This window comes from Pelophylax lessonae (assembly GCF_965119305.1).
Source record: "Pelophylax lessonae genome assembly, chromosome: 2".
In the NCBI taxonomy this organism is placed as follows: Eukaryota; Metazoa; Chordata; class Amphibia; order Anura; family Ranidae; genus Pelophylax; species Pelophylax lessonae.
In genome coordinates, this window is record NC_138769.1 from 737138929 (window position 1) to 737162931 (window position 24003).

The 24003-nt window shown below is 44.1% G+C and overlaps 1 protein-coding gene across 1 annotated transcript in view; it reads right to left on the minus strand.

Annotated features, from left to right (window-relative positions):
- The window catches only part of ATG16L2 (autophagy related 16 like 2), a 134091-nt gene that overhangs the window by 2768 nt on the left and 107320 nt on the right, over positions 1-24003 (minus strand). Inside the window, exon 17 of the mRNA XM_082244580.1 lies at positions 16068-16169. Coding sequence (XP_082100706.1) covers positions 16068-16169 — 102 coding nt within the window. The remainder of the gene's footprint in view (positions 1-16067; positions 16170-24003) is intronic.

The window sequence follows — 24003 nt, forward strand, 5'->3', positions numbered from 1 at the left end:
AGCAATAGAAGAGAAAAGAAAGAAAAGAGGAGGCGCAAACACCTAGTGCATTACCCGTGGTCAATTTGCAAATTGTTTAATAAAAAATGCCAAATGCATACTCACAGACGTAGAGATAAAAACATGTTATAAGAATCCACCATGTGTGAACTGGGACACGTCCTTCAGTCAGGACCGCTAACGCGTTTCGGGGGTCAGGCCCCCTTCCTCAGAGCTGGTCTTACCACATGCAGATCACAAATATATATGAGACAGCTCTAATTGCATCAGTTCAATCCCCCTCCCTCCCTCCTCCCCTCAGGGGAAAGAGGGCGGGACCATCCAGTGCTTCTAATATAGGCTCTCTCAGCCTAGAAAGAAAATAAATTAACCCCTTGCTCATCTTTGTCAGAAAGATCATGGTGTACCCATCAGGAGCTCTGCACCCTGAAGTGTGCCTATGTGGGCAGATTAGTCAAGAGTGAAACCGTTACTTCCATCCAAGCCTGCCTCTCCTTTTTTAGGAGAGGGTCTTCCATCGGGGAACAAAAACAGGCGGAAAAGGTCAGGCGTACAAGAAGAGGAAGAAGAGGAGGAAAGAACCATAAAAAGAGGGAAGGTCTAACCGAAGGACATGATACCATCAAAATATTTAATTTGTCCCATAAAGTGTTCTCTGAACCAGAACTAACCTTATTACGAAAGGGTTTAAATTTTGCTCCTCCAGCTTCTCCGAATCTTTTTGAACTTTTTGTGGACTTAAACAAGTTCACACGAAATCTGACACTAAAAAGATTCTTTGCTAAAAAGGAGAGCAAAAATACACCTAACAATATTGAGACTCAGGGACCAGAAGCCTTGGAGAGTGAATCATCGGAAGAAGGAGCCATAAGTGCTCTAGAAGAACTCTGGGTGGAAGGAGGGTGTGAGGAAGATAATGAAGGTATGATGGAATTTGAAAGGTTATGCCAAATCCATATTGGACAGATCAAACACACCTCATTCAAACCCAGGTCAGTCTTTCAACCCCACTGGGCCAAGGGCAATTATATATCTACATTTTATGAGATGGTCTATTCGGATTTTGACAAACTATGCCAAAAAGCCAGGGGAGAGTACTCGGCGGCCATGCCTCAAGGAGAACGTGAGGCGCTAAAGAATCTGAAGAATAACCCCAACTTAATATTCAGGCAGGCCAATAAGGGGGGGGGGGCTGGTGGTACAAGATAAGGAGCAATACATGGCAGAGGCACACAGGCTGCTATGTGACTCTGACACATACGAGAAACTACCAGGAGACCCAACAGCCACATACACGGTGGTCTACAAAAAGATGTTAGACCAGGCAGTGGAGACAAAAATCCTTACGAAACAAGAAAGAAGCTTTCTTCTAAGACCCTTCCCAGTCATACCTCATTTCTACCATATCCCGAAAATACATAAGGACCTTTCGAACCCCCCAGGCAGGCCCATAATAGCGGGCATAGACAGCCTCACATGCAATTTGGGTAATTATAAAGACTTTTTCCTACAGGATATGGTAGTGCAGTTGCCTTCCTATATACGTGACTCAGGCCATATGCTTGAAGTCCTGACCAACTATGAGTGGCAAGAGAGTTATAGATGGGTCTCTTTGGATGTATGCTCTTTATACACCTCCATTCAGCACGAACATGGGCTACAGGCAGTACAACAATTCTTGTTCCAAAATCAGACATTACACTATACCCAAATAGAATTCCTAATAAGGTGTATCGATTTCACCCTGACGCACAATTATTTCACGTTTGTAGGAGATTTCTACAGGCAACTTAGGGGCACGGCAATGGGAGCCAGGTTCGCCCCCAGCTATGCAAATTTGTTCATGGGTTTGTGGGAACAACAGTACATTTGGAAGAACAACCCATACGGGGCGAACCTGGTTCTCTTTGCCCGCTACATTGACGATATAATTGTCATCTGGGATGGATCGGATTTGGAGCTAGAGGGGTTCTTCCAATATTGTCAAAACAACCCCTATGGGATTCAATTCACACATGTGGTGGACAAAGAAAAATTGATCTTTTTGGATCTAGAACTTAAGGCGGAACCAGATGGACGTATTACATCAAAAACCCACTTCAAGCCTACAGCAGGAAACTCGTATCTGCACGCTCGGAGTCACCATCATCCCAGGTGGATACGTAATGTCCCTTTGGGACAATTTTGCAGGCTGAGACGCACATGTACCAAACTCGAGGACTTTGAAGAACAGAGCTCCACCTTGTTCAAAAAATTCCAACAGAAGGGATATGATAACCAATGTATAAATACGGCCTATTTAAAATATAGGCAGGAATACACCGATGGGAGGGAACCTAGGAGAGGCAGACTCAGTCAAGAAAAAGAAGACCATCAAGTGACATTCTGCACCAAGTATAATCAAAAGGCATTTGCTATTAAAAACATCTTGGAAAAGCACTGGGCCATCCTAGAAAAAGACCCTCTACTTTCAGGAGCAATCCCAAAGAAACCTAAGGTTATCTATCGCAGACCAAGAGATTTGAAGAGCGTCATAGCACCCAGTCGAGTGAAACCTGATAAGAAAGAGCTGGCACCAATGTGGAAGACCATTTTCGACCAGAAGGGATCCTACAGATGTGGAGTGTCCAATTGCGGATTATGCCAATACATGTGGCACCGTAAAAAGAGGTCATGGGGATAGATGGGAGAGTACATGCCACTAAACAGTTCATTAACTGTTCCACCGAATTTGTGGTATATGGCCTGGTCTGCCCTTGCGGATTTCTTTATGTAGGACGAACTTCACGCACCTTTAGAACTAGGTTTGGTGAACACAAAAGAAACATCCACAAAGGCTTTGACAAACATTCCCTCTCTTGCCACTTCCGGGACGTACATGACAAGAAATCCATAGGTCTGAGAGCTTTTGGAATAGAGTCCATCACAGGCTATACAGATGCCGGCCTTAGGTTCCAAAAGCTGTGCAGTAGAGAAACATACTGGATTCACCTACTGGGTTCTTTGGCTCCCAGGGGATTGAATGAGGGCTTAGATATCTCAGCTGTCATACGTTGAGGCAGGCCTTGTGCCTCCCAGCACCTTAGTCAAGGAAAATGTAGAGTGATGACAAGATCAGGGAGGGGGGGGGGGGTATGAGGTGGAAGAGGGTCCAGGGGATCACTGAAGAGGTCTAAGTGTTAGGCAGTAACAGCAGTCAGGTTTTTCATTATATGAGACATCATTTGGGCATGAGCACTTTGGGTGGACTTGGTCCACATTTCTTTGTTGTTTTTTATAAATTTTCTAAAATTTTTAAATCTAACGAACTATATATTTTATATAAAAAATTATTATAATTTTAACCACTATTGTACTTTAGCAGATTAATCAATTTATGGTTTTAAATGAATTTAGTTGCATCCACATCGGATATGGACTTTATACGGGTTGGATACACACACAAACTAATGTTTTTTAACCAACCTCAGTTCCATATTTTATATACTTGCACATTTGACAGCTATAATATGCTTGTTTTTGATATATGCTATGAGGGGAGGGGGCGTGACTATTCAGTGCTCCACACGTGTATATGAGTGTGTGTATGTATAAACATGGGTATATGCACACAGTTCATGTACACGGTCAATTTATGATTGGAATGGATGACATGGTTATTCATTGATATTGGATTTCGAGTTCCACCTGCACACTCGCCAGAGTGACATCAGGTGTTGAACTAACACCCACTTCATAAGTTGGGGTGAGGGTCAACAATAGCGCTTCTCATAGGCACCATATTTGGGTGCAGCCACTCCAGCCATTTGGAGGTTGTAAAAGGTGGGTGTCACACTGACACCATTTGAATATATGAGGTTTGTGCATTACAAGTGAGAACTTGGGATTGGCCTCTACACTCATGTGATGTGGTGGGTGTTGGAGGACATTATCCTTGCACAGCCAGTGGGCACAGTGATGGAAAGGGGTTTATTTCCTCCTACCCCCACGTCTATTGCTTTTGTCTGGAGGCAAACACACATTATTCTAACACAGCCATGCTATAGTACACCTTCGGGATGTAGTACATCACTGCAGCCGCTAGGTGGCGGCAGTAAATGCCAAACGAGCAGAGAATGCTTTCAGGTTCCCACGGCAACCAGCAGAGGCAGGCCCCACATCGCACACAATCCCGGAAGTGTGGTGACACGGGTCCCAGGGCGCAGAATGGCGGGTGAGCGTCCTGAGACCCGGAACAAACGGCGATCCCGAATAGGAAGCTGTGGACACATGGACACAACAAGGGGAAACAGTTACAATACTGATGCCCCTGCAACATGGAGCAGGAGGACATGGGCCAGCAATCACAGCGGGGTATGTACGAAATGTATGCAATCCCCTTGAATGTTGTAAACCATCCAGCTTACTGCTGACAAGTGCCCACTTTGAAAACACACACACACCAGTAACAACAGTCATCCTAACGGTTTCACTCTTGACTAATCTGCCCACATAGGCACACTTCAGGGTGCAGAGCTCCTGATGGGTACACCATGATCTTTCTGACAAAGATGAGCAAGGGGTTAATTTATTTTCTTTCTAGGCTGAGAGAGCCTATATTAGAAGCACTGGATGGTCCCGCCCTCTTTCCCCTGAGGGGAGGAGGGAGGGAGGGGGATTGAACTGATGCAATTAGAGCTGTCTCATATATATTTGTGATCTGCATGTGGTAAGACCAGCTCTGAGGAAGGGGGCCTGACCCCCGAAACGCGTTAGCGGTCCTGACTGAAGGACGTGTCCCAGTTCACACATGGTGGATTCTTATAACATGTTTTTATCTCTACGTCTGTGAGTATGCATTTGGCATTTTTTATTAAACAATTTGTAAATTGACCACGGGTAATGCACTAGGTGTTTGCGCCTCCTCTTTTCTTTCTTTTCTATGTACCTGTATTGGAGTTCCCTGCCTGAGGAGAGCAGCACGCCAGTCTTCCCATTCGGAGTGAGCGCTGGGCTGAATTTTTGTACTATAGCAATAGAAGAGTGGTCAGGACAGTCTAGCTTAGCAACAGGCAAGACAGCAGAAGAGTGGTCAGGTTCAAGCAGGGGTCCATGGGAAAGGTGGCAGGCAAGAGATTAGTCAGGTCACTTTAGGTTAGCATGGAAACAGATTAGCAGTAGTATAGTATAGTTCTTTTGCACAAAGCAAGGTAGCTGGCAAGAAGACACAGCATTGGACACCAGGGCTAAGACTTAAATTCCCCCCTGGGTCAGAGGGTCATTTTAGGAAGCACTGGGACTCATGACAAAAATTCTGCAAGCACCAATGGAAGTCCTGACAAGGATTCTGCAAGCACCATTGGAAGACCTGGCAAGGGTCCTGTAAGCCCCATTGGAACTTGAAGACCTGACAAGGATCCTGAAAGCACCATTGGAAGACCTGGCAAGGGTCCTGTAAGCACCATTGGAAGATCTGGCAAGGATCATGCAAGCACCATTGGAAGACCTAGCAGAGATTCTGCAAGCACCAATGGAAGACCTAGCAGAGGTTCTGCAAGCACCATTGGAAGACCTAGCAGAGATTCTGCAAGCACCAATGGAAGACCTAGCAGAGGTTCTGCAAGCACCAATGGAAGACCTAGCAGAGGTTCTGCAAGCACCAATGGAAGACCTAGCAGAGGTTCTGCAAGCACCAATGGAAGACCTAGCAGAGGTTCTGCAAGCACCAATGGAAGACCTAGCAGAGGTTCTGCAAGCACCAATGGAAGACCTAGCAGAGGTTCTGCAAGCACCAATGGAAGACCTAGCAGAGATTCTGCAAGCACCAATGGAAGACCTAGCAGAAGTTCTGCAAGCACCAATGGAAGATCTAGCAGAAGTTCTGCAAGCACCAATGGAAGATCTAGCAGAGATTCTGCAAGCACCAATGGAAGACCTAGCAGAGATTCTGCAAGCACCAATAGAAGACCTAGCAGAGATTCTGCAAGCACCAATGGAAGACCTAGCAGAGATTCTGCAAGCACCAATGGAAGACCTAGCAGAGATTCTGCAAGCACCAATGGAAGACCTAGCAGAGATTCTGCAAGCACCAATGGAAGACCTAGCAGAGATTCTGCAAGCACCAATGGAAGACCTAGCAGAGATTCTGCAAGCACCAATGGAAGACCTAGCAGAGATTCTGCAAGCACCAATGGAAGACCTAGCAGAGATTCTGCAAGCACCAATGGAAGACCTAGCAGAGGTTCTGCAAGCACCAATGGAAGACCTAGCAGAGATTCTGCAAGCACCAATGGAAGACCTAGCAGAGGTTCTGCAAGCACCAATGGAAGACCTAGCAGAGATTCTGTAAGCACCAATGGAAGACCTAGCAGAGGTTCTGCAAGCACCAATGGAAGACCTAGCAGAGATTCTGCAAGCACCAATGGAAGACCTAGCAGAGATTCTGCAAGCACCAATGGAAGACCTAGCAGAGATTCTGCAAGCACCAATGGAAATCCTTGCAAGGATTCTGCAAGCACCTTTGGAAGAGCTGGCAAAGATTCTGAAAGCACCATTGGAAGACCTGGCAAGGATTCTGCCAGCACCAATGAGAATCCTGGCAAGCATTCTGCAAGTGCCATTGGAAGTACTCATAGGGTTCTTGGAAGTCCTGGCAGAAGTCCTGGGAGAGGTGGAGATGCTACAACACCCCTAGTATGCATCCCACCGGCTCTTTGAACCATTACAGAACCTCATCTCACTGCTGGCTCTAAACACCCCCTCCTCTGTATCTCTCCCTCCTGTAAACTGGCCTACGTACTACATTCTCCCTCCCACAAATTCGATTACAAACCAGGCACTCAAACTGAAAGCCTGATTTTAGCTTTCAGACAGTTTGGAAAGTTATTATAGGACAGTGTATATGTAAGAAATTAAACAGTGATTAAATGTCTTTTTTTTTTTTTTTTGCTTGAGTCGGTCTATCCAATACTGAAAGAATTATTGCTGGGCGGATGTTAGGTTGAATTATTCTTCTATATCCCTCTCCCAACAGATTTCTGCACTACAATTCCTCTGCAAAGGTCACAAAGCCAAACCGTCCCACCAAAACTGAAATGTATGTCCTGCTTAACCATTTTAACATTTCTTTAATATCTTTTTTTTTTTTTTTTTTTTTATGGATAATGTCTGATTGGGACATTTCCAAAAAAATGATGTTCTGTTTCTAGTTGCACAGGGCTGGTCATGTGACACCTCACACACCAATAAAGAAACAGGACAAAGAAACACAAACAGCTTATACAGCATGAACATCAGCAAGCTGAAGCATCATAAAGAACAACTGTAGTTGTAGAGCCCTCTGCTGGTGATAATGGGTAATACATCAGTTAGAGATTTTGATAGCAAAATGTGGAGGTGGAGGTCAGAACAGAATTCGGATTGGACTGATAAACTCCTACCCAGGCTGGATAATGGTCCCCAAGGTGAGAGTTCCAAAACTTTACCCAAATACATTTTTCTTTGCATATTTATTATAAAAACTTAATATAGGCCATTTAATAGATCAGTATACCTCTCTGCTATCACATACAGAAACATCTAATCACTTGGTCACAGTTAACACAAAAGGCATGCAACATAATCAAGAACATTTAGGTATTGCTCAACCAAACATTACAATGAAAAGGAAGTAAGATCTAAGAAGCTCTGACTGAGGCATGATTGTCGGTGCAAACATGGTGGTTGCAGAATCTCGCAGGGTTAATAAACACTACAGTCTGTGGATCAGTGGTGGTCATGGCCTTGACATCACTAAAGGGCCGTACATAATAACTTGAGAAATGCTGTAAGAGTTGGTGGAGACTCGAGACATCATATAAGAGATGTTGGAGATTGTGTACATGATATAAGGGGTGTCAGAGTATAGGGATATGATAAGAGACATGTTGGAGACCGGGCACATGATATAGGAGTAGTTGGAGACTGGGCACATGATTTAGGAGTAGTTGGAGACCAGTCACATGATATAGGAGTAGTTGGAGACTGGGCACATGATATAGCAGTAGTTGGAGACCGGTCACATGATATAGGAGTAGTTGGAGACTGGGCACATGATATAGGAGTAGTTGGAGACCAGTCACATGATATAGGAGTAGTTGGAGACCGGTCACATGATATAGGAGTAGTTGGAGACCGGTCACATGATATAGGAGTAGTTGGAGACTGGGCACATGATATAGCAGTAGTTGGATACTGGGCACATGATATAGGAGTAGTTGGAGACCGGTCACATGATATAGGAGTAGTTGGAGACCGGGCACATGATATAGGAGTAGTTGGAGACCGGGCACATGATATAGGAGTAGTTGGAGACCGGTCACATGATATAGGAGTAGTTGGAGACCGGGCACATGATATAGGAGTAGTTGGAGACCGGGCACATGATATAGGAGTAGTTGGAGACCGGTCACATGATATAGGAGTAGTTGGATACTGGGCACATGATATAGGAGTAGTTGGAGACCGGTCACATGATATAGGAGTAGTTGGAGACCGGGCACATGATATAGGAGTAGTTGGAGACCGGTCACATGATATAGGAGTAGTTGGAGACTGGGCACATGATATAGGAGTAGTTGGAGACCGGGCACATGATATAGGAGTAGTTGGAGACTGGGCACATGATATAGGAGTAGTTGGAGACCGGGCACATGATATAGGAGTAGTTGGAGACTGGGCACATGATATAGGAGTAGTTGGAGACCGGTCACATGATATAGGAGTAGTTGGAGACTGGGCACATGATATAGGAGTAGTTGGAGACTGGGCACATGATATAGGAGTAGTTGGAGACTGGGCACATGATATAGGAGTAGTTGGAGACTGGGCACATGATATAGGAGTAGTTGGAGACTGGGCACATGATATAGGAGTAGTTGGAGACTGGGCACATGATATAGGAGTAGTTGGAGACTGGGCACATGATATAGGAGTAGTTGGAGACCGGTCACATGATATAGGAGTAGTTGGAGACCGGGCACATGATATAGGAGTAGTTGGAGACCGGGCACATGATATAGGAGTAGTTGGAGACCGGGCACATGATATAGGAGTAGTTGGAGACTGGGCACATGATATAGGAGTAGTTGGAGACCGGTCACATGATATAGGAGTAGTTGGAGACTGGGCACATGATATAGGAGTAGTTGGATACTGGGCACATGATATAGGAGTAGTTGGAGACCGGTCACATGATATAGGAGTAGTTGGAGACTGGGCACATGATATAGGAGTAGTTGGAGACCGGGCACATGATATAGGAGTAGTTGGAGACCGGTCACATGATATAGGAGTAGTTGGAGACCGGTCACATGATATAGGAGTAGTTGGAGACTTGGCACATGATATAGGAGTAGTTGGAGACCGGGCACATGATATAGGAGTAGTTGGAGACTGAGCACATGATATAGGAGTAGTTGGATAAAGGGCACATGATATAGGAGTAGTTGGAGACCGGGCACATGATATAGGAGTAGTTGGAGACTGAGCACATGATATAGGAGTAGTTGGATAAAGGGCACATGATATAGGAGTAGTTGGAGACCGGGCACATGATATAGGAGTAGTTGGAGACCGGTCACATGATATAGGAGTAGTTGGAGACTGGGCACATGATATAGGAGTAGTTGGAGACCGGGCACATGATATAGGAGTAGTTATATAGAGCTTTTGGAGACTGGAGATATGATATAGAGCTGATGGAGACAAGGGACATTTTATAATAGTGTTTGGAGACTGGGGACATGATATAGAGATGTTGGAGACTGAGGACATGGTATGAGATGTTTGAGACTGGGAATATGATATAAGAGTTGTTGGGAGACTGGAAATAGAGTATAAGAATTGTTGGTGACCGGAGATATACGAGTTGTTGGATACTGAGGACACAATATAGAGTAAGCGTTGTTGAAAACTGGGGGTATGATACAAGAGTTGTTGGAGACTTGGGACATGATATAAGACATGTTGGAGACTGGGGATATGACATAACAGTTGTTGGTGATTGGGTATATGACATAACAGTTGTTGGTGATTGGGTATATGATATAAGAGTTGTTGGAGGTTGGAGATATGATATAGAGTTGTTGGAAACTGAGGACATGATATAAGACATGTTGGAGACTGGAGCTATGACATAACAGTTGATGGTGACTGAGAATATGATATAAGATTTGTTGGTGACTGGGGAGATGATATAAAGCTGTTGGAGAGGACATGATATAAGACATGTTGTAAACTAGGGATATGAAATAACAGTTGTTGGTGGGTGAGAATATGAAATTATAGAGCGATCTTTGGTGACTGGGGACATTGTATAAAAGAGTGGTTGGAGGCTTGAGACATGATAAAGAAGTTGTTGGAGACTGCGGACATGATATAGAGTTGTTGGATACTGAGGACATGATATAAGAAGTTGTTGGATACTGAGGACATGATATAGAGTTGTTGGATACTGAGGACATGATATAAGAAGTTGTTGGATACTGAGGACATGATATAGAGTTGTTGGATACTGAGGACATGATATAGAGTTGTTGGATACTGAGGACATGATATAGAGTTGTTGGATACTGAGGACATGATATAGAGTTGTTGGATACTGAGGACATGATATAGAGTTGTTGGATACTGAGGACATGATATAGAGTTGTTGGAGACTGAGGACATGATATAAGAAGTTGTTGGATACTGAGGACATGATATAGAGTTGTTGGATACTGAGGACATGATATAGAGTTGTTGGAGACTGCGGACATGATATAGAGTTGTTGGATACTGAGGACATGATATAGAGTTGTTGGAGACTGAGGACATGATATAAGAAGTTGTTGGATACTGAGGACATGATATAAGAAGTTGGAGATTGAGGACATAAGAGGTGTTGGAGGCTGAGGAAATGATACAGAGTTATTGAAGACTGGAGCCATGATATGAGATGCTGGAGACTTTTATCATAAGGGACATTGGAGACTGAGTGCATTATACAAGATGTTGGAGACTAAAGAAAACAATAATTATAATTTGCACTACAATTTCTGTTCTAAGAATAATTTATCCCTAAATGCCTACTGTTGCTCTGGCTGTATGAGGGTGGCTACCTTACGCTCCATGGTCTCACTGTAGGATTAGCGTAGACACCCCTCTTGGGTACATTCTCATATGGGACTACAATATAAGGAGCCGCTGCAAGGAGTGCTGGTGCATAAAACCTTCTAAAATGAGATCAGCAAGTTGATAATCTGACAGCCCCACCCACGTAGCGATTCATGCTTATGATGGTACTTGGCCATCATTGGTGTAAGTTTGAGAAATAGTGACCCATTGTTGGTGTCAATGGGACAAATAGTGCCCCATTGATGGTATCAGTGGGACAAGTAGTCCGCTATTGTTGGTGTCAGTGGGAGGAATAGTGCCCTATTGTTGGTGTCAGTGGGATGAATAGTGCCCCATTGTTGGTGTCAGTGGGAGGAATAGTGCCCCATTGTTGGTGTCAGCGGGAGCAAAAATGCCCCGTGGTTGGTGTCAACAGAAGAAATATTGCCACAATGTTGATGTCAGTGGGAGAAATAGTGCCCCATTGTTTGTGTCAGTGGGAGAAATAGTGCCCCATTGTTGGTGTCAGTGGGACAAGTAGTGCCCCATTGTTGGTGTCAGTGGGACAAGTAGTGCCCCATTGTTGGTGTCAGTGGGAGAAATAGTGCCCCATTGTTTGTATCAGTAGGACAAATAGTGCCCCATTGTTGGTGTCAGTGGGAGAAATAGTGCCCCATTGTTTGTATCAGTAGGACAAATAGTGCCCCATTGTTGGTATCAGTGGGACAAGTAGTACCCCATTGTTGGTGTCAGTGGGACAAGTAGTGCCCCATTGTTGGTGTCAGTGGGACAAATAGTGCCCCATTGTTGGTGTCAATGGGACAAATAGTGCCCCATTGTTGGTGTCAGTGGGAAGAATAGTGCCCCATTGTTGGTGTCAATGGGACAAATAGTGCCCCAATGTTGGTGACACTGGGAAGAATACTGCCCCATTGTTGGTGTCAGTGGGAGAAATACTGCCCCATTGTTGGTGTCAGTGGAAGGAATAGTGCCCCATTGTTGGTGTCAGCTAAGGGATTGTTGCCCCAACGTTGGTGCAAATAGCAGGCATTAAGCTCCATTGTTGATGTCAGTAGGAGGAAACGTGCCCCAAGGATCGGATAAAGGCAAGCAAAGGGTCGCATCCGGCAACTGAGGCTGCAGTTTCGAGACCTTCGTTGTAGAAGAAGGACTACAGCAGCAGAAGACCAGCCAGGGTCCCTCCTGTCAGCTAAGAAAATATTTGCAATTGTGTTTTTAGGTGAAGCTCAGAATTGGCCGGGCTTTCAACCTTTGTGAGTTTCCTGCTCAATGCCATTAAATGGAGCCTTGTGATGACATTTCTATGACTTCCGTTCAAGTTTGCAGGTAACCATTTTCCATATTCCTGCTGTCCCCTGAGGGCTGTATTAGTTCTGCAACAGTATTGCCATCTCAGATTTCCTGTTTAATCAAGTCATATGCAGAAGTCCTCAGACACAACAGATTAGGGATACCACCCTTGGCATCCCTTTATACAGTATCTCACAAAAGTAAGTACACCCCTCACATTTCTGTAAATATTTTATTCTATCTTTTCATTATGACAACACTGCAGAAATGACACTTTGCTACAATGTAAAGTAGTGAGTGTACAGCTTGTATAACAGTGTAAATTTGCTGTCCCCTCAAAATAACTCAACACACAGCCGTTAATGTTTAAACCGCTGGTAACAAAAGTGAGTACACCCCTAAGTGAAAATGTCCAAATTGGGCCCAACGTCTTAATATTTTGTGTGGCCACCATTATTTTCCAGCACTGGGCATGGAGTTCACCAGAGCTTCGCAGGCCAGTGGAGTCCTCTTCCACTCCTCCATGATGACATCACGGAGCTGGTGGATGTTAAAGACCTTGCGCCCCTCCCCCTTCTGTTTAAGGATGCCCCACAGATGCTCAATAGGGTTTAGGTCTGGAGAGATGCTTGGCCAGTCCATCACCTTTCCCCTTAGCTTCTTTAGTAAGGCAGTGGTCATCTTGGAGGTGTTTGGGGTCGTTATGTTGGAATACTGCCCTGCGGCCCAGTCTCTGAAGGGAGGGGATCATGCTCTGCTTCAGTATGTCACAGTACATGTTGGCATTCATGGTTCCCTCAATGAACTGTAGCTCCCCAATGCCGGCAGCACTCATGCAGCCCCAGACCATGACACTCCCACCACCATGCTTGACTGTAGGTAAGACACACTTGTCTTTGTACTCCTCACCTGGTTGCCGCCACACACGCCTGACGCCATCTGAATCAAATAAGTTTATCTTGGTCTCATCGGACCACAGGAGACGGTTCCAGTAATCCATGTCCTTAGTCTGCTTTCCTTCAGCAAACTGTTTGCAGACTTTCTTGTGGATCATCTTTAGAAGAGGCTTCCTTCTGGGATGACAGCCATGCAGACCAATTTGATGCAGTGTGCAACGTATGGTCTGAGCACTGACAGGCTGACCCCCCACCCCTCCAACCTCTGCAGCAATGCTGACAGCACTCATACGTCTATTTCCCAAAGACAACCTCTGGATATGACGCTGAGCACGTGCACTCAACTTTTTTGGTGGACCATGGTGAGGCCTGTTCTGAGTGGATCCTGTCCTGGTAAACCCCTGTATGGTCTTGGCCCCGTGCTGCAGCTCAGTTTCAGGGTCTTGGCAATCTTCTTATAGCCTAGGCCATCTTTATGTAGAGCAACAATTCTTTTTTTTCAGATCCTCAGAAAGTTCTTTGCCATGAGGTGCCATGTTGAACTTCCAGTGACCAGTATGAGAGAGTGAGAGCGATAACACCAAATGTAACACACCTGCTCCCCATTCACACCTGAGACCTTGTAACACTAATGAGTCACATGACCCCGGGGAGGGAAAATAGCTAATTGGGCCCAATTTGAGCATTTTCACTTAGGGGTGTACTCACTTTTGTTGCCAGCGGTTTAGACATTAATGGCTGTGTGTTGAGTTATTTTGAGGGGACAGTAAATTTACACTGTTATACAAGCTGTACACTCACTACTTTACATTGTAGCAAAGTGTCATTTCTTCAGTGTTGTCACATGAAAAGATAGAATAAAATACTTACAAAAATGTGAGGGGTGTACTTACTTTTGTGAGATACTGTATATGCATGTTCCCAGCCCCCAAAAGCTTCTATGGATGGGCATGGGGCTAGCAAAGGGATGCTGGATACAATGTACTTTTCAGAATCTGCAGGCTGCCTGCCCTTCCCCGGGAAATTGTTGATGCCAGCCATGGCCATCATAGAAGGGTTTAGACTAGGGAATGGAAGATTTAAGCACTTCAGACCAATAAGCATGGCTCATCCTAGTTAAGGATCTATAAATTGGCTTGTGATTTTCAGACAAACACACACACACACACACACTCTTTTGTTGCTTTATGAGAACATCTTTTTCGCATACTGCTGTTCAAACAATGAAGTGTTTACACAAGGTGGTGTTGTTATACTTTAAACCACTTGGACCAGGGTTGGTGTGTATCTACTGTCTGTCTGCTGAGAAAGTAACATCTCCAGCCGTTCCCTTTGTTTAGAAGAGCTCTGGTCAAATACTGGACCCAAGGCTTATAAGAGTCAACAACATTTTGACCTCTTGACATACGGACCTATGGCATTTGTGGTACTGTGCTGCCATCTAGAGTTTGCAGGCAGACATGCATCCCTCATAGTAACTGATGTGGGACCGAGTGGCACCACGCAGGAAAAGGTACAAACTTCCAAGATAAAAGCTAAAAGGAGAACTCAACCATGGGAAAAAACTAAAGTTTCAATACAAAAGAGAGAAACTGTCAAGATTAAAATCCCATTTCCCTGCAATCACTTGTTGTCCTGAGTCCTGTTTGCTAAAGAAAATCGTGGAACAGCTATAACAGAATGCAAGAGAGTTTTTAGAAATAATTTGCTGCTAGATGAAGTTGAAAATCAGGGCTTTTTTTCTCGGAGAATAGGTGCAGAAACCCCCCCCCCTTCTGAGTCACCCCTTGTCTCTGCCCCCTACCTACCTCTGAACACCGTGCCTTGGTCCCACCTCCTACCCACCTCCCAGTACTGCCCCTTTTAGAGAATACAGAACCAAATATCAATTGTTGTGCTAAATAATTTGTATGTAATTTCTTAATAGATTCCACCCCTGCCACAATAGACCCCCCCCCACACAGCAACAATGGACCACCCACAACAAAATACCACACCCAGCAACAAACGATCCACCCCAGTAACATTAGAGCCCCCCAGAAGCAACAACTAATCTCCCAGCAGCCAGCATCAATAGATCCTTCAGCAGCCAACAATAATAGACCCCTCCCTCAAAAGTAGAACCCTCCCAGTAACATAAGGCCCCCCTAGTAACAATAGATCCCCACCAGCAAAACTAGACCCTCACACAAAAATACACCCCCACCAGTCACAATGGATCCTCCAGTAGCCAGCATCAATATACCCTCCAGCATACCCCTTGCCATTACATTCAATGCTGGAGGTGCCAGAACTGTGTTCACCCGCCTTCCTGCTGAAAAAAAAGCCCTGGAGATAATCCTGTTACAAATAACATGGAGATCACTTGAGTGTACTGAATGAATTAAACCCACATCGGAAAAGCAAAAGCAATATAGTACTTCGAGAGAGATAGACTGGTAAGGACAAGAATCTGTTACCCTGCAATTGCTTAAAGCTCGGAGTCCTGTTTGCTATGAAAATCGTGGAACAGCTATAACAAAATCCAAGTGAGTTTCTAGCAATAATTTTCCACTAGATGGAGCTGATCATCAATGAAGATAATCCAATAACAAAAAACATGGTGATCACTTGAGTTTAAAGCATGAATTAGACAAATAACGGAAATGTAAACGCAATATAGTACTAATCACCAATGGCCCCAAATTTGGGCAGATGGGTGATCAGGTCTCTTGCTAGTCACTTTAGCAGAATGACTCTTTCTCCTACCTGTGTTCCCCGCTCAGGCTCCTTTCAAGCAGGCCCGTCCGGGTGTTCCAGATGAAGATGGTCCCGTCTGAGGATCCGGCCATGGCGTAACTGGAGTCTGGGCTGAACATAAAGAGAGACTGATGGAACCAGAGCAAAGGAAACCTTTCCCTACTAATGGGCGACTCCCAATCAGCTCAACACACAATCACAGAAACGGTTTTACCAGCAATAATAAAACAAAATGTACAAATGTGATACCCCCCTACTGTGCAGGCACTTATACAGCAAGCCTGATTAAAACTTTCAACTGACGTGTATCAATTTAATCTAAGGACAGAATTGAAAGGGATTCCTAAACATGAAAAAAATACAATAACACACATTGATTCACAGCGATGTGCCGGCTTTTTTTCGTGGATCTGGGTTGAAGGACTCAGCACAATGTTCATCCTTTATTATACTAGGTGAAATACAGCCATGAAGATGCCAACGCATTTTGCCCGTTCAGGCCTTAATCATAACCATAATTAAGGCCTGAATGGCCGAAACACGTTGGCATCTTTATGGCTATATTTTACCTAGCATAACAACTTCCCCTGTGTCACCGTTATATGACGTCGGGGATTTGAAGTGGCGATATCTGGATCTAGACATCCAGATATCTTTGTTTTCAACCGGCGATTCCCTTCACCATAAAAACAATTATAGCGGCTGTTTCACCGCTTGATTATTTTTACAGGCAGCGGAAGGGGACGTCCCCACCCTCCCACCGCCCTCCGATGCTTTTTCGGTCTCGCCTGTGCGATCGGCAAGCCAGAGAATTAACCCGCCGGCGGTGGAAGTTTACCATAGAGCTGACCAAGAACCAGATGGTCCCTAGTCATCTCTAGGACTCTCGGAGGCCGGAAGCGACGTCATCACGTCACTTCCTGCAGCGGCAGATGTAAACACTGCCTTTTTTTTTTACTGGAAAACCTGAGATCAATTTATTTATTTTTTTTATCTCAGGCTTTCCAGCCTAGAGGAGAGATCTGGGGACTTCTAGACCCCAGATCTCTCCATAAAAGAGGACCTGTCGTGCCCTATTCCTATTACATTCCTTGCAATAGGAGTAAAAGTGATCAAAAAGTAAAAAAATTAAAAGAAAAAGTGTAAAAAATAAATAAATAAATAAACAGTAATAACAAAAAATTAAAGCGCCCCCATCCCCACGTGCTTGTACGCAGAAGCGTACATAGGTCACGGCCGCATATGTAAACAGTGTTTAAACCACACATAAAAGGTATTGATTGGATCGTCAGAGCGAGAGCAATAATTCTAGCGCTATACCTCCTCTGTAACTCTAAACTGGTAACCTGTAAATATTTTTATAGCATAGCCTATGGAGATTTTTAAGTACTGAAGTTTGGCGCCATTCCACGAGCTGGCGCAATTTTAAAGCGTGACAAGTGAGGTATCAATTTACTCGGTGTAACATTATCTTTCACATTTTAGAAAACAATTGGGCTAACTGTATTGTTATATTATTTCTTAATTAAAAAAAGTGTATTTTTTCTAAAGAAAAAGGCGCTTGTAAGACAGCTGCGCAAATACAGTGCGACAAAGTATTGCAACGATCTCCATTTTATTCTCTAGGGTCTCTGCTAAAAAAAATAAAAAATAAAAATTTATATATATATATATATATATATATATATATATATATATATAATGTTTGGGGGTTCTAGGTAATTTTCTAGCAAACAATACTGATTTTAACTTGTAAACAGCAAGTGTCAGAAATAGGCCTGGTCCTTAAGTGGTTAAGGCCCGAATGGCCGAAACACGTTGGCGTCTTTATGACTGTATTTCACCTAGTATAATAAAGGATAACCCTTTTGCGAAGTCCTTCAACCTAGATATAGGAACAAAAGTTGGCACATCGCTGTGAATCAGCAAAACGTTTACCCTTTATTATTATAAACAAGATGCCCCTTGGAGTGGGACTTTGAAGGCACTAAGTACTAAATAATGTGAATAAAAATCAGTTTTAAGTTAGCGTAAAAAACACCAATGCTATATGGACATTGTTGTACGTGAAGATACCATACAAAATGCCGAAGTGTTTCCGCCGTTTTTTGGCCTAAATGGCCAAAACGTGTTGGAATATTTATGGCTATATTTCACAAATATTAATAAAGGATTTAGAAAAAGTCAGTGAGATATCTCCCTAAATGTGCCACAACCTCAATGGATAAACCAAAAAACAAAATTCCCCTTTGAGTGGGACTTTGAAGGCACTAAGTACTAAATAATGTGATTAAAAATCAGTTTTATTTAAGTTGGCATAAAAACACCAAAGCTATATGGACATGGTTGTACATGAAATACATATACATATTACACCAATGTCGGGGTCGGATGCATGGATGGGGGGGCGGGTCCCCTGCGCCCCCAATGGACAGGCCGCCACTAGTGGATCATGTGTTTGTGAGGTTTCAGAGACCTTGTAGCCAGAACACCGGGTTTTGGAGCCATCCTTGGATTGCGGCAGAGGTTGTAGCGCTGCCTTAGTTGTTCCTTCAACCCAGAATACTGAGGACATCTAGTGGTGAAAATGAATGACTTTGGGGGCAGCACAGGATAGGGGGAGAGTATTGCAGCCACAGCTGCTTTTTTTTTTCACTGACTGCAGGACTTTTTTTTAAAGGCCGATTCACAGCGCATTAATGTGCCCACACTTACGTAAAGCGTGCATTCGTATTTCGACGGACATAAAAATTTTTTTTTTTTTAAAAAGTAGCACAACCGAATACAAAGACGGTTCCACAAGCTGCCTAGGTATTTCGGGTGCCATCCTATATGAATGGCACTGAGCTTCATGCCTAACCGTGCACTGCCACAAGGTGCGGAAAGACGCGTTACTGGGGGAGCAATATTCCGAACAAGCCCATATCTTTGCCTGTTGCCTCACACACGCGGCAATGCTGATCCAACCGGGAGGATATTCCACCTAATTACCATTATCTGCTCAAAGCTGCAGCACCATCGGACGGGATTTAGCAGCTCAAAAGGTTAAATACAAGTTCCTCTAATCTGGTGCTGTGTGATAAGCAGACCATCACTTCTCTATATTAATAACACGCCGCTCTGATTAAAGGAGCACTCTTCACAAAACCTTCACCAGTTCACCCCTCCCCTGTACACTACACCCCCCCCCCCCGCCACCACCGAGCACGGCAATTTTTTATTGTTTTTATATTTATTATTTATATTTATTGTTATTATAATTACTAATAAAATATATATATATATATATATATGTATATATACACTGCTCAAAAAAATGAAGGGAACACTTTGAAAACACATCAGATATCAATGGGAAAAATCTCATGCTTGATATCTATACTGGTATGGACTGGGTAGTGTGTTAGGATCTATACTGGTAGGGACTGGGTAATATGTTAGGATGGTATGGACTGGGTAATGTGTTAGGATCTATACTGGTATTGACTGGGTAATGTGTTCGGATCTATACTGGTATGGACTGGGTAACGTTTTAGGATCTATACTGGTATGGACTGGGTAATGTGTTAGCGTCTATACTGGTATAGACTGGGTAATGTGTTAGGGTCTATACTGGTATGGACTGGGTAATGTGTTAGGATCTATACTGGTATGGACTGGGTAATGTGTTAGGATCTATACTGGTATGGACTGGGTAATGTGTTAGGATCTATACTGGTATGGACTGGGTAATGTGTTAGGATCTATACTGGTATGGACCGGGTAATGTGTTAGGATCTATACTGGTATGGACTGGGTAATGTGTTAGGATCTATACTGGTATGGACCGGGTAATGTGTTAGGATCTATACTGGTATCAGTGTTGGGGGTAACTAGTTACAAAGTAACGGATTACAGTAACTAAATTACTTTTTTGGTAACTAAGTAAAGTAACTAGTTACAATACTAATATTGGTAACTACACTACTTTACTAGGCTATAGGAGGTAACTACACTACTTTACTAGGCTATAGGAACGCGCTTTCCTGCGTTACCCAAGCCGTGCGATACAATCGTTTTTTCGAAGAATAGAGAGGGATGAAGTTTATGACTTTTTGTTGCACTTTATGTTTTATTCTGTTTTCTCAGGTTTTGTTCTCATGTTTCCCAAAGCCTCCGTTTATACAATAAACTCTATGCAGAAAGAGTGTCATGTATCTTCTTCTACACGGTCAATTAAGAAAGAGAACAGTAAAGTAATAAGTAGTGAAGTTACTTTTCAAATGCAGTAACTAGTAAAGTAATCTCATTACAATTTACAGAAGTAACTAGTTACATTTTTTGAGTAACTACCCCAACACTGACTGGTATGGACTGGGTAATGTGTTAGGATCTATACTGGTATGGGCTGGGTAATGTGTTAGGATCTATACTGGTATGGATTGGGTAATGTGTTAGGATCTATACTGGTATGGACTGGGTAATGTGTTAGGATCTATACTGGTATGGACTGGGTAATGTGTTAGGATCTATACTGGTATGGACTGGGTAATGTGTTAGGATCTATACTGGTATGGACTGGGTAATGTGTTAGGATCTATACTGGTATGGACTGGGTAATGTGTTAGGATCTATACTGGTATGGACTAGGTAATGTGTTAGGATCTATACTGGTATGGACTGGGTAATGTGTTAGGAAGGAAAGGATGACACATTGTTTGATGGAAATGAAAATTATCACCCTACAGAGGGCTGAATTCAAAGACACCTCGAAAATCTCAAAGTGAAAAAATTATGCTGCAGGCGAGTCCATTTTGCTGAAATGTCATTGCAGCAACTCAGAATGGTCCTCAGTAGTTTCTATGGCCCCCACGTGCTTGTATGCATGGCTGACAATGTCGAGGCATGCTCCTAATGAGACGATGGATGGTGTCCTGGGGTATTTCCTCCCAGATCTGGACCAGGACATCACTGAGCTCCTGAACAGACTGAGGTGCAACCTGGTGGCATCGGATGGACCGAAACATAATGTCCCAGAGGTGTTCTATTGGATTTAGGTCAGGTGAGTGTGGGGGCCATTCAGTGGTATAAATTCCTTCATCTTCCAGGAACTGGCTTCATACTCTCACCACATGAAGCCGGGCGTTGTCGTACACCAGGAGGAACCCAGGACCCCCTGCACCAGCATAGGGTCTGACAATGGGTCCAAGGATTTCATCCCGATACCTAATGGCAGTCAGGGTGCCATTGTCTATCCTGTAGAGGTCTGTGGGTCCCTCCATGGATATTCCTCCCCAGACCATCACTGACCCCCCACCAAACCGATCATGCTGACCGATGCTACAGGCAGCATAACCTTCTCCACGGCTTCTCCAGACCCTTTCACATCTGTCACATGTGCTCAGGGTGAATCTGCTCTCATCTGTGAAAAGCACAGGGTGCCAGTGGCAGACCTGCCAATTCTGGTGTTCAATGGCAAATGCCACACGGTGCCAGGCAGTGAGCACAGGGACCCTAGAGGACGTCGGGCCCTCAGGCCACCCTTATGAAGTCTGTTTCCAATTGTTTGGTCAGAGACATTCACACCAGTGTCCTGCTGGAGGTCATTTTGTAGGGCTCTGGCAGTGCTCATCCTGTTCCTCCTTGCACAAAGGAGCAGATACCGGTCCTGCTGATGGGTTAAGGACCTTCTACGGCCCTGTCCAGCTCTCCTAGAGTAACTGCCTGTCTCCTGGAATCTCCTCCATGCTCCTGAGACTGTGCTGGGAGACACAGCAAACCTTCTGGCAATGGCACGTATTGATGTGCCATCCTGGAGGAGTTGGACTGCCTGTGCAACCTCTATAGGGTCCAGGTATGGCCTCATGCTACCAGTAGTGACACTGACCCTAGCCAAATGCAAAAACTAGAGAAAAACAGTCAGGAAAGATGAGTAGGGAAAAAAATGTCAGTGGCCTCCATCTGTAAAACCATTCCTGTTTTGGAAGATGTCTCATTGTTGCCCATCTAGTGCAGCTGTTGTTAATTTCATTAACACCAAAGCATCTGAAACTGATTAACAACCCCCCTGCTACTTAACTGACCAGATCAATATCTCAGGAGTTTAATTTACTTGATTCTATACTCTGATTAAAAAGTGTTCCTTTAAGCTTTTTGAACAGTGCATAGAATGAATTCAAATACCGCAGAGTGGTGGTGGGAACCCCTCATAATGGGCAAAGCAGGTGTACTGACTCGGGAACTCAGCACTGATTAAACAGTGTTGCTTTATTTTTTTGAGCAGTATATATACAGTATATATACAGTATATATATATATATAATATATACAGTATCTCACATAAGTGAGTACACCCCTTACATTTTTTGTAAATATTTTATTCTATCTTTTCATGTGACAACACTGAAGAAATGCTACAATGTAAAGTAGTGAGTGTACAGCTTGTATAACAGTGTAAATTTGCTGTCCCCTCAAAATAACTCAACACACAGCCATTAATGTCTAAACCGCTGGCAACCAAAGTGAGTACACCCCTAAGTGACAATGTCCAAATTGGGCCCAATTAGCCATTTTCCCTCCCCGGTGTCATGTGACTCGTTAGTGTTACAAGGTCTCAGGTGTGAATGGGGGGGAAGGTGTGTTAAATTTGGTGTTATCGCTCTCACTCTCTCATACTGGTCACTGGAAGTTCAACATGGCACCTCATGGCAAAGAACTCTCTGAGGATCTGAAAATAAGAATTGTTGTTCTACATAATGATGGCCTAGGCTATAAGAAGATTGCCAAGACCCTGAATCTGAGCTTCAGCACGGTGGTTAAGACCATACAGCGGTATAACAGGACAGGTTCCACTCAGAACAGGCCTCGCCATGGTCGGCCAAAGAAGTTGAGTGCACGTGCTCAGCGTCATATCCAGAGGTTGTCTTTGGGAAATAGACGTATGAGTGCTGCCAGCATTGCTGCAGAGGTTGAAGGGGTGGGGGAGGGGTCAGCCTGTCAGTGCTCAGACCATACGCAGCACACTGCATCAAATTGGTCTGCATGGCTGTCGTCCCAGAAGGAAGCTTCTTCTAAAGATGATGCACAAGAAAACCCGCAAACAGTTTGCTGAAGACAAGCAGACTAAGGACATGGATTACTGGAACCATCTCCTGTGGTCTCATGTGACCAAGATAAACTGATTTGGTTCAGATGGTGTCAGGCGTGTGTGGGGGCAACCAGGTGAGGAGTACAAAGACAAGTGTGTCTTCCCTACAGTCAGGCATGGTGGTGGGAGTGTCATGGTCTGGGGCTGCCGACACTGGGGAGCTACAGTTCATTGAGGGAACCATGAATGCCAACATGTACTGTGACATACTGAAGCAGAGCATGATCCCCTCCCTTCAGAGACTGGGCAGCAGGGCAGTATTCCAACATAACGACCCCAAACACCTCCAAGATGACCACTGCCCTGCTAAAGAAGCTGAGGGTAAAGGTGATGGACTGGCCAAGCATTTCTCCAGACCTAAACCCTATTGAGCATCTGTGGGGCATCCTCAAATGGAAGGTGGAGGAGCGCAAGGTCTCTAACATCCCCCAGCTCTGTGATGTCATCATGGAGGAGGGGAAGAGGACTCCAGTGACAACCTGTGAAGCTCTGGTGAACTCCATGCCCAAGAGGGTTAAGGCAGTGCTGGAAAATAATGGCGGCCACATAAAAGTTTGACTTTTTCTGCCCAATTTGGACATTGTCACTTAGGGGTGTACTCACTTTTGTTGCCAGCGGTTTAGACATTAATGGCTGTGTGTTGAGTAATTTTGAGGGGACAGCAAATTTACACTGTTATACAAGCTGTACACTCACTACTTTACATTGTAGCAAAGTCGCATTTCTTCAGTGTTGTCACATGAAAAGATAGAATAAAATATTTACAAAAATGTGAGGGGTGTACTTACTTTTGTGAGATACTGTATATATATATATATT